Here is a 12,136-nt window from a genome sequence, read left to right on the forward strand (position 1 = left end):
GTGTGAAGGACAAGATGACTCTTTTCATCCTGTTGAAATGGCTGTTGCATATAGTTCATGACTCACTCACTCCACTGCAGCTTCTGACGTCCTAAACAGCCAGGCAGGGCCACTGTTAAAACCTTCAACTTTGACAAACCTCCTTTTTAAAACTATGCTGTGTGTTTTTGAAAATCACAATATTAAAAAAAAGAAAAAGATTACTTGTATTTTATGTTAATTCAGAACCTTTTCAATGGAACTTGATAGAAAGCACATAGACATGACTACAGACTACTATTATCCTATTTTTGGGGAAAAAAGGCACATAAGAGGGTTTTTGCAGACTTGATTTGACACCTTTTAAGTCCATTGAAAATGTCAGACGTATGGTAAGAGTCTCAATAAGAAAGATATTAGTGAGGGTGTGTTATTGGGGGTTTATAACAAGGTGAAGGTTTAAAACATATCCTTTAGTCAAGCACCACACACAGAGAGAAAATAATGTACTAATAGATGATCACATGTTTACGATTACTGGGACAGCAGATGACATCAGGTATAGCTGTTAGAATTTATTTACAGTGCGTATAAATTAAGGGCAACTGGTTTAACTATTACTATTTTAACTGAGATTGGATTGGTGGAAGACACTGGTTTTCAGTAGGTTTTATTTGTGTGTTTGTGTCCGCCAATTAATAAGTAAATAATTATGTAACTCTGCTCAAAAACAAAGAGGTGATCCAGAATGAATAAGGCATAACTATCCTTCTGTCTGATCTTCCAGAACAGACCCAGGACTGTTCCTAGGCAGGAGTTCATATTAATCAGGTCCCACACAAAGGCACACATTAGTCAGTTCCAGCATAAAGCCAGAGACAGTTAAGGTCAGGACAGGGAAAATTAAGCAGTTATAGCTTTCACCTGAATACATTTGCATGAAATTCAAATAAATCAATACAGCATTTTATAATTCCTATGAATTCTTCATGAGTTCACATGAGATCATATTACATCGATGTTTGCTGGACTGGGGCTCAGATCATGTGCACTACCTGAGATACATATATTAATCAGTAAAGAGAAGGAATGGTGCAGACCAAAAAACAATATGTCCAAAAAGACAGAGACAGACCTAGGTAGAGACAGACCCAAGTAGAGACAGAACCAGGCAGAGACAGACCCAAGTAGAGACAGACCCAGGTAGAGACAGACCCAAGTAGAGACAGAACCAGGCAGAGACAGACCCAAGTAGAGACAGAACCAGGCAGAGACAGACCCAGGTAGAGACAGACCCAGGTAGAGACAGAACCAGGCAGAGACAGACCCAGGTAGAGACAGACCCAAGTAGAGACAGAACCAGGCAGAGACAGACCCACGTAGAGACAGAACCAGGCAGAGACAGACCCAAGTAGAGACAGAACCAGGCAGAGACAGACCCAGGTAGACAAAGACCCAGGTAGAGACAGAACCAGGTAGTGACAGAACCAGGCCGGCAAGTTGATGCTGAGCACGGCAATTAGCACTAAGAAAGTTTTATGATTGTTTTAATGTTCAGTGCAACAAGGCTCTGTGTGTGTGTGTGTGTGTGTGTGTGTGTGTGTGTGTGTGTGTGTGTGTGTGTGTGTGTGTGTGTTTGTGCACGCGCGCGTGTGTGCATCTGGATCAGGCTATGTTTTACATTCTTCCTGTTATAGAGTCCTGCTAAGACAGTATATCTGTTTGCTGATAAGCAGGTGTTTGTACTGTGTGCTGGTTTTTATTACTGGTAATGGGTTTCACATCCATCAGTATGAGATTCCTGATAACACATCACGACGCTCTAGTAGAAGACTGGGACACTGGATCAGCACGGCCTTTACTGTTTAACCGACCTCTTATCTTAGTCCTCACCGTGTTTCCAACCCAAAGTTACAGCCACAACACAAGCAGTTCATGGTTTCATCCGCTGCAGGGAAAGTAAAATATAAGATCAAAACAATGAAAATGTTTTCTGTCTATGCTGCACAGTGTGATAAAGCATAATGGATGTTCTCAGCCTAATATCTGTTTATTCAACTACACCAAGCATCCAACAGCAGCCTTATCTGAAGCAGCTATCTGACTGATCGAAAATGCTCGGGATTGAATGGACTGCAATTTACGCTACAAAATACCCAAATAAAGTGTTGTGAATCTTCATCTCTCAGCACTGTTTGCAAACCCCAAGCTAGAAGGTCTTCACACACACGCTAGCACACAGATCATATACAGCACAGGTCGTTAGAGGCTACTTATCACTTTTGACATTTGAAAAAGAACAGGATTTTTTGAAGAACCAAGAAGACAAAGAGTCCCATATACACACAGTACACACACCCCACAAAGACACACACCCACGTACACACACCCACATACACACACCCCGACAAAGACACACACCCACATACACCCCCCCCACAAAAACACACCCACATGCAGACACCCCCACATGCACACACCCACATACACACACCTCCACAAAAACACACTCACATACACACACCTCCACAAAAACACACCCTCATACACACACCCCGACAAAGACACACACCCACATACACACCCCTCCACAAAGACACACACCCACATACACACACCCCGACAAAGACACACACCCACATACACACACCTCCACAAAAACACACCCACATACACACCCCTCCACAAAGACACACACCCACATACACACCCCTCCAAAAAGACACACCCACATACACACCCCCCACAAAAACACACCCACATACACCCCCCCCACAAAAACACACACCCACATACACACACCTCCACAAAGACACACACCCACATACACACACCTCCACAAAGACACACACCCACATAAAGTTTCATGCTCTGACTGTAGTCCCACCCCTAGGTCACTGGATCTACAGAAATAGTCCAGTATTTATGCGTTATCCCTAAATCAGTCCTGAGTAACAGCCACCACATTTCAGAAATCATGTAAGTGTCAGTGTTTAGCTTCATAATCATTACAGTGTTAAACAGCCGTGATCCTCAGCAGGCGAACAGAAACATTATGAACTCTTGCTCCACTGACAAGAGAAGGCCAATTCCAGAAGCTTCTGCTGTCTTTATAGTTTTAATTATAACCTGTTTTCCTGCTTATTAACCGGCCCACACCTGCGTGGCCCATTCCATACCAGAGGTCCATCCCCAGGAACGCAGCTCATAAATACAGTAGAGCCTAACTGGATATGGTAGCTGTGAGCTGAACTCTGAACAGCTTCCCATGCTGCTAAATTAAAGTGGAGGAGATGAACTCCTGTTCATGGGGAGAATGATTACGTCTCACTGGGCCGACTGTGACAAACGACTACAGCGTGAAGAAAAGAACAAAATGCAGAGAGAGAGAGAAAGAAAGAGAGATGGTGATCGAGAGAGAGAGGGAGCGTGAGTGAGTGAGTGAGTGAGTGAGTAAGTGAGTGTGTGTGTGCACTCAGCTGTGTGTGTGTGTGTGTGTGTGTGTGTGTGTGTGAGTGTGTGAGTGTGTGTGTGTGTGTGTGTGTGAGTGTGTGTGAGTGTGTGAGTGTGTGTGTGTGTGTGTGTGTGTGTGTGTGTGCGTGCAGAGCTTCTGTCTCTCTGGAGAGGTAAGTGATGTCTGTGACCCCGAGCCTGGAGTGTGTGATGTACTTGTTAGCACACTTAGGCATTAACGGTGGGACACTAATTAGTTCTAGCAGCTCCTCCCCATCACAGCACACAGAGAGACACAACCCACACTGACCAAGAGGAGTGAACAGAACCACTTATGTAGACGCAGACGCATTGGTGGAGACACACCTGCGTCACAGAGTCACTGATGGAGATGCACCTGCGTCACAGAGTCACTGATGGAGATGCACCTGCGTCACAGACACATTGATGGAGACGCACCTGCATCACAGAGTCACTGATGGAGATGCACCTGCGTCACAGACGCATTGATGGAGACTTACCTGTGTCACAGACGCACTGATGGAGACGCACCTGCGTCACAGACGCACTGATGGAGACACACCTGCGTCACAGAGTCACTGATGGAGACACACCTGCATCACAGAGTCACTGATGGAGATGCACCTGCGTCACAGATGCATTGATGGAGACTTACCTGCGTCACAGACGCACTGATGGAGACGCACCTGCGTCACAGACGCACTGGTGGAGACGCACCTGCATCACAGACGCACTGATGGAGATGCACCTGTGTCACAGACGCATTGATGGAGACACACCTGCGTCACAGAGTCACTGATGGAGACGCACCTGCGTCACAGAGTCACTGATGGAGATGCACCTGCGTCACAGACGCATTGATGGAGACTTACCTGCGTCACAGAGTCACTGATGGAGATGCACCTGCGTCACAGACGCATTGATGGAGACTTACCTGTGTCACAGACGCACTGATGGAGACGCACCTGCGTCACAGACGCACTGATGGAGACACACCTGCGTCACAGAGTCACTGATGGAGACGCACCTGCGTCACAGAGTCACTGATGGAGACACACCTGCATCACAGAGTCACTGATGGAGATGCACCTGCGTCACAGACGCATTGATGGAGACTTACCTGCGTCACAGACGCACTGATGGAGACGCACCTGCGTCACAGACGCACTGGTGGAGACGCACCTGCGTCACAGACGCACTGATGGAGATGCACCTGTGTCACAGACGCATTGATGGAGACACACCTGCGTCACAGAGTCACTGATGGAGACGCACCTGCGTCACAGAGTCACTGATGGAGATGCACCTGCGTCACAGACGCATTGATGGAGACTTACCTGCGTCACAGAGTCACTGATGGAGATGCACCTGCGTCACAGACGCATTGATGGAGACTTACCTGTGTCACAGACGCACTGATGGAGACGCACCTGCGTCACAGACGCACTGATGGAGACGCACCTGCGTCACAGAGTCACTGATGGAGACACACCTGCATCACAGAGTCACTGATGGAGATGCACCTGCGTCACAGACGCATTGATGGAGACTTACCTGCGTCACAGACGCACTGGTGGAGACGCACCTGCGTCACAGACGCACTGATGGAGACACACCTGCATTACAGACTCACTGAAAGAGACTCACCTCCACCACAGAACAGGTTTAAATGCGCACACACACCAAAATAAAAACTCAATCACAGAGAAGAACACTAATAAACACTAATAATCTAGAACAGAGACAAAAGTGAACAAGCCACATAACAACTACATTTAAAAACATTACATTTAAACTACATGAAACCGCAGAGAGGTGCTTTGCATTATGGGATGCTGACTGTCTGTGGTGAATGGTGCAATATCCTATAGAGGTTTCACACACACATGCACACACACGCACGCACGCACACACACACACACAGAGAATGGGCTAAGAGGCAGACAGGCAGCAGTGTTGGGAGAAGAGGTAGGTTGTTAGCTGAGATTCAAACGTGTTCAATTTATGTTCACTTTCACTTTAACCCTGAAATGATGGTGACACAACCTGACATGAGCCTATTAGTACAGACTGGCTAATCCAACCCTAATCATGCAACGACACAAAAAAAAGTGCTTTCAATTTTAAAAAGTGTGCATTTAAATATATTTCAGCCCTGCCACCAACCTTTTACTGCTGTTGTCTGAATATATGAATGCATTTTGAGTGTAAATAAAACAATAATTCATATCTATGTCATAGCACAGATTATTTGAATATTCACTGGCTACTGTGTCACTTTAATTCCTGTTAGCTCAAATTTCACTTTCTATCTTTATATTGTTCTGGTACAGCATTTCAGAGCAGCGACTAATATAACAATGAGAACCCAGATTAAATTATGCAGCTGTAGGTTAAATATTGTGGCACCACAAATCTACTTTAAAAGATTCTTACTAAAAATGGTCTTAATTACCCTGGATGTGGAACACTGACCACCTCTGTGCTGATACACCACGACACTATAGAATGCTGGCTTTGCCTCACTTTAGACTGTTACATGTGTAAACCAGAATTGTATGTCTTTTTATGTGTTTTTAACTGCAAAGGTGCAACAACTTTGCTGCTGTACTGAGCCTGTTTCAGCTAGCTTTGATGTGTGGACTAGCTAAGTCTTTTAGGTCCTCCGCCCCCCCACACTCAAGATGGGAATGACCACATCCTGCTTCTATTAGCATCTCATAATCAGAGCGTCTGATGCAGCTGTTAGTCACTTTAATGCTCATGTCATCCAAACACGTTTTCCCCAAAGCAGCAGTGTGAATCTCAGCCCTTATCACACCGCAAGGCGGACGGTAAATTGCCCGTGTTTTGACACTTTGATTGCTGGCTAATATTAAACCTCTTTGTGGGGGTTTTTCCTGCCTTTACAATATTTCACACTCAGGCTTTTGGGAGGAAGAGACAGTGACTCTGTTAGGTAAATCTGTCACAACACTTAGTTTTTGTGTTGAATTTGCAATTTATTGGCACTCTTAAGTTAAAAACTGCCCTGAGTAACTGCCCTGGGTAACAAGTGTGTTTCAGAGAATAAAGTGTTAAGCTAATGCAAATCTTCACACACAGTTTTACTTGTGCAGAGCTGAAGAAGCCAAACAAACAGGAGAGATGCTGTTTAAGCTAATTAATACCGCGATGGTACCCTTGAAATTACTTGACAAGAACAGGCATAAATATGCACAGCACTGCAGCAAACCGAACTCTGAATATGTATAGGCCTTCATATTCATATCCTCCTGCAGACGTATCTCCCTGAACTGTGACTTGTGTCTTGTAAGGTCTTCTACTGTCAGGCCCAGGAATATTTATACTTTTTAATTTCCATTTAATAAAACGTCAGCGTATCAGTGGAGCAGATAAATTAATGCATTTGACCTTGGCTCACCTTGCCCGTTTTCCTCTCGACAGCAGTAAAAGCAAAAATGAGTCAAATGATTTTTCAGACAGCGCATTATATTTCACATCATGGATTTGCTATTATTTCAGTAACTGGGCCATAACTCCAGCTAGATGTGGAGTCGCCTCTTTGTCTCACATGTGGCCCTGTCATCTTGTCAATATGTGATTACTGGCCACAGCCTGACTGCAGCCTGCTTGTGAAGCTGAACGCCATTGATTGGCTGTGCAGTGGAAAGCTCGGTGAGGAGATGTGTTTTCGATTGGTCGCAGCCTGGGAGTTCTGGGAACAGGGTCCTCTCCCTTATCACAGCGCATGCAGGTGTCTGTGGCACAGACATGACTGGCAGCTGGCGGGTTTATCCATAGTTTTCATCTCCGCTGCTCTACCAGTGCTCAAAAATCCAAAACATAATTTCAAGCTACATGACAGCTGTCACTCTAATCTGTCGATATTTAAATATTTAATTGGATTGAAAGATGAAACATGATGTAGCTCGTTAGGAATGCTGGCTGCTCCAGAATTGGGATAATGAGTATGGATTTCCATTTCAACCAGAAATCCCAATATGCTAAATGTGAATCTCAACATGCTCCCTTTTACTTGATGGTCTTAATAGGTGGTCACCAGATTCTGTCAAGAGTGAAGTATGTGCTACTGTGTTTCCCAAAGCCAAAGGACAGGGCTACAGTGTGAACACTCAATGAACACTCAGTGAAGGAACACCCAGTGAACACCCAGTAAACACCCAGTGAACACTCGGTTATTCGCATGCACATCAGTGCAGGAGTGTCTGTCATCTCTTACTTTGTGCACAAGCAAACAATTAACTGTGTTCTTTTCAGTTGAACACTCTTCACATGATGCATTGCATAATTAGCCCCAGGGCCCGCACGGAGTGTATTGTAATGTACTTACAATAACTAATTGTGCTTGCCTAACGCATCTTCTCCAAACAGCTTGTTGAGCACTTTGTTTGAAAGCAACATTCATTAAAGAGTAAACGAAGTTCGGCACGTTTAAAGGACACACGGCTACACAGGATCACGTTTCGTGGTATAATAGTTATGACAGTTTAATTACCTTCCCTATGCCATAGCTGAAGCGCATATTTTACAACTCCATTAGACTGTCATTGGGTCTCAGATGGAAACTGAAACAAAATGTTTCCTTTGTCATTGTTACATATCACTTTACAGAACTCAAACAGAGGTTAAGTTGCATCTAGAAACCCGGTGAGCCAGAACACAAAATAAACATCAAAGCAGTTATACGACAATGAGCAGATCATATGAGCAGGCCTCAAACACGGTGCACTTCCACATTCCAGAGTAAAGTCCGTCTGACCATGGGCAGAAGACCTGGCGCTTGGGCACATACCCAAGGGAGAGCATCTGTGACTCAAACACTCCATCCCACAGAGTAGAGCTGCCAGTGCAGGTCGTTTAAAGGTCCAGATCCTCATTCTTATTTCCCCCCTGGGCAGAATGAACACTGCATTTGCAGAAGCACTCCAGCCTGGTTAGAAAGTCAGTCTGTCACGGCAGGCAGTGACGGCTCTGCGTTTGTGGACGTAAGATGATAACAGGAAGTGTGCGCAGTATAGACACTTACCCTTTTCTCTCCCTGGAACCAAACTGACCTGCTGTCTAAAGCCATGGCAGCTAAAATGAAGGTGTTTGTGAAGCACATGGAGCACAATCATACAGAAGTCAAACGTACACACCACATTACATCACAACACATGTAAAGGATTCTGAAGGTGATTAATAAACCCGATTAGGAGCTCCCAGATGGTGTACCAGGAAAGCAACCTGTCATCCTATCTCCATGACAACCTGTCACCCTATCACCATGACAATTAAACTGTCAACCTATCATCATGACAAACTGTCATCCTATCACCATGACAATTAAACTGTCATCCTATCACCATGACAAAAACAGTCACTCTATCACCATGACAATTAAACAGTCACTCTATCACCATGACAATTAAACAGTCACTCTATCACCATGGGAATTAAACAGTCACTCTATAACCATGACAATTAAACTGAACTGTCACCCTATCACCATGGTAATTAAACAGTCACTTTATCACTATGACATTTATTTGGGTGGGAGGGGTTGCGTCACTCTGTCCCCTGTCAATCACACTGACATTAGCCAATCGTGAATGTCTGTGTGCTAATGAGGGCAGTGAGCGTTTTCAGTGTGTCCAGCTGCCCTGTGTCGTAATGTGGGCAGCAGCTGCAGAACGTGATGACTGGAGTCACGTCTTGGAGGAAAGGCACGCTAACGAAGCCCTCCGTGGATGCTAGCTGCCGTATGAAGGGAGCGTGAACTAGTTGGTTTTTGAGAATTGGCATAATGAAAAAGGTTGAGAGAAAAATGGGCTAAAAATGTATGATAAATAAATTTGTATTAAAAAGAATAAAATAAAGTGTTATGTTCTATTCTTGAAGCACATTTTATGGACATGACACGAATGCTCTAAACAAACAAACAAACCAATATTCTAATATTGTCAGCTTCAATATATTTTGCTTACACTGGCATGAAAGTAGAGCTAACTGTCACAATCAATCCCTTTCAGCTTCCTTGTTTTCCCTGTCTTGTGTTTCAGTTCCATTCCATGGTTTCGTTTTCTCCACCCCTTGTTTGATTTTCCACACCTGTCCCTCATTTCTAGTATTATGTTCATGTGTTATGTTCATGTATTTAAACCCTGTCTGGAGCCCAGTGTTTTGCTGTTCATTTGAATGTGTTAGGCTTCATTGCGTTTATGTTGAATTGTTGCGTTTATGTTATTGTGACTGTGTTGGTTTGTACTCCGTGTATTCGAGCCTTTGTGTTTCTTAGCCCTGAGTTTTCCTGTCTTTGTTATAGCCTGCTTCCCCTGTTTGCCTCCGTGTGTTTGTTTTGTTAATCATATATCCCCGTACTCTCCGTGTTGGCTCTTTGACCCTGGACTGCCTTAACGACTCTGATTTTGGATTTTCCCATAATAAATCTCGCTCCTCTCCGCACATGCGTCCGCCTCCTTACTGCTCAACGTTACACTAACCAGCTTTATATAACGTAATTGTACAATTTAACTGCCACTTATAAAACATTCCCACTTCACAACCTTTAGGGGGAATCATATCAAAATGTAAATGACTGGTATTGCCCTCTACTGCTGGGGTAAACGCATTTAGAGCATGCTGGGTAGAATGCCTCTCAGGCCTGGGGGGACTGCCTCTCGGGCCTGGCGGGACTGCCTCTCGGGCCTGGGGGGACTGCCCCTCGGGCCTGGGGGGACTGCCTCTCGGGCCTGGGGGGACTGCCCCTCGGGCCTGGGGGGACTGCCCCTCGGGCCTGGCGGGACTGCCTCTCGGGCCTGGGGGGACTGCCCCTCGGGCCTGGGGGGACTGCCTCTCAGGCCTGGGGGGACTGCCCCACGGGCCTGGGTGGACTGCCCCTCGGGCCTGGGGGGACTGCTTCTTGGGCCTGGGGGGACTGCCTCTCGGGCCTGGGGGGACTGCCTCTCGGGCCTAGGGGGGACTGCCCCACGGGCCTGGGTGGACTGCCCCTCGGGCCTGGGGGGACTGCCTCTCGGGCCTGGGGGGACTGCCTCTCGGGCCTGGGGGGACTGCCCCTCGGGCCTGGCGGGACTGCCCCTCGGGCCTGGGGGGACTGCCCCTCGGGCCTGGCGGGACTGCCTCTCGGGCCTGGGGGGACTGCCCCTCGGGCCTGGGGGGACTGCCTCTCGGGCCTGGCGGGACTGCCTCTCGGACCTGGGGGGACTGCCTCTCGGGCCTGGCGGGACTGCCTCTCGGGCCTGGGGGGACTGCCCCTCGGGCCTGGGGGGACTGCCTCTCGGGCCTGGCGGGACTGCCTCTCGGGCCTGGGGGGACTGCCTCTCGGGCCTGGCGGGACTGCCTCTCGGGCCTGGGGGGACTGCCTCTCGGGCCTGGGGGGACTGCCCCTCGGGCCTGGGGGGACTGCCTCTCGGGCCTGGGGGGACTGCCTCTCGGGCCTGGCGGGACTGCCTCTCGGGCCTGGGGGGACTGCCCCTCGGGCCTGGGGGGACTGCCCCTCGGGCCTGGGGGGACTGCCTCTCGGGCCTGGCGGGACTGCCTCTCGGGCCTGGGGGGACTGCCTCTCGGGCCTGGCGGGACTGCCTCTCGGGCCTGGGGGGACTGCCTCTCGGGCCTGGCGGGACTGCCTCTCGGGCCTGGGGGGACTGCCTCTCGGGCCTGGCGGGACTGCCTCTCAGGCCTGGGGGGACTGCCCCTCGGGCCTGGGGGGACTGCCCCTCGGGCCTGGGGGGACTGCCTCTCGGGCCTGGGGGGACTGCCCCTGAGGCCTGGTTGCTGAGTCCATCATTGAGTGCCACCACTGCCTCCTCTGCAGCAAGAAACCATCTAACAGCCAGTAGTCCGTGTTAACGTGGCAAACACAGCTCACCAGCTCTTATGTTTTGTAATTTCTAATTACTTTCATTGTTGGTACAGAGCATGCATGAGTAGAAGAGATGCAAACGAAATGCTAATCTCCTAATTTCAGGGCTAACCTTTTGAAATAGCCATTATTTCTCATTAAGCACAAAGACTTGCAAAGTGACACACCCTCAGCAAAGGGACTCGCCCTCAGCATGGAATTCTTCGGCAAAGCAGGGAGCGTGGAGAGGACAGCCTCATTTAAGTGTTGAACATGTTTACTTCTAATATCTCAGTTTCTTGTGGGCTGCAGGATGTAATAAAACAATGTTTTACTTCAGAGAGTCCATTATTCTCATGAATCCTATTCAGACTAAACAATACCCACGCTGCATCATCCGCATAGAATCCTGGATTAAAAGATCAAGATAATGCTAATGGAATATGTTTTTATTTCTTTCTACAGGGTGAGCACTCATGATTCCTAAAACATAATATAAGTAAAATGTTAAAGATTCAGTCAGGATTTTCTTTCCATGTTATCTCTGTGGTTAGAGCACCCTTCTCAGCCCTATTTATGGGAGTTCAGGGACAATAGTATCAATCAGGCTTTTTCCTTAACGCTTTTTCCCAGATGAGTCATTCTATGAACCAAACAGCAGTGTTTATCAACTGAATTACAATATCATTCATGAGTCACAAATGGTTTTCAGTTTGTCCTGGAGTTCAGACTGAAACAGCACAATTCTTAATTACACCAGAACTGCGGTAGCACTCTAATCTCATAACTCACATAAGAACAAACACTTCTCACTAGTTC

General features: G+C 47.2%; 1 protein-coding gene across 1 annotated transcript; it reads right to left on the reverse strand.

The window, feature by feature from the left end:
* Positions 1 to 10,088: 10,088 nt before the first annotated feature.
* Positions 10,089 to 11,714, reverse strand: LOC118242244 (basic salivary proline-rich protein 2-like). Its single transcript, XM_035531884.1, has 2 exons — positions 11,701 to 11,714; positions 10,089 to 11,301 (listed from the first exon to the last, which is right to left on the reverse strand). The coding sequence occupies exons 1-2, from the start codon at positions 11,712 to 11,714 to the stop codon at positions 10,089 to 10,091; spliced, it is 1,227 nt and encodes a 408-aa protein (XP_035387777.1).
* Between the last annotated feature and the right edge of the window lie 422 nt (positions 11,715 to 12,136).

Source organism: Electrophorus electricus, chromosome 11, assembly GCF_013358815.1.
Source record: "Electrophorus electricus isolate fEleEle1 chromosome 11, fEleEle1.pri, whole genome shotgun sequence".
In the NCBI taxonomy this organism is placed as follows: Eukaryota; Metazoa; Chordata; class Actinopteri; order Gymnotiformes; family Gymnotidae; genus Electrophorus; species Electrophorus electricus.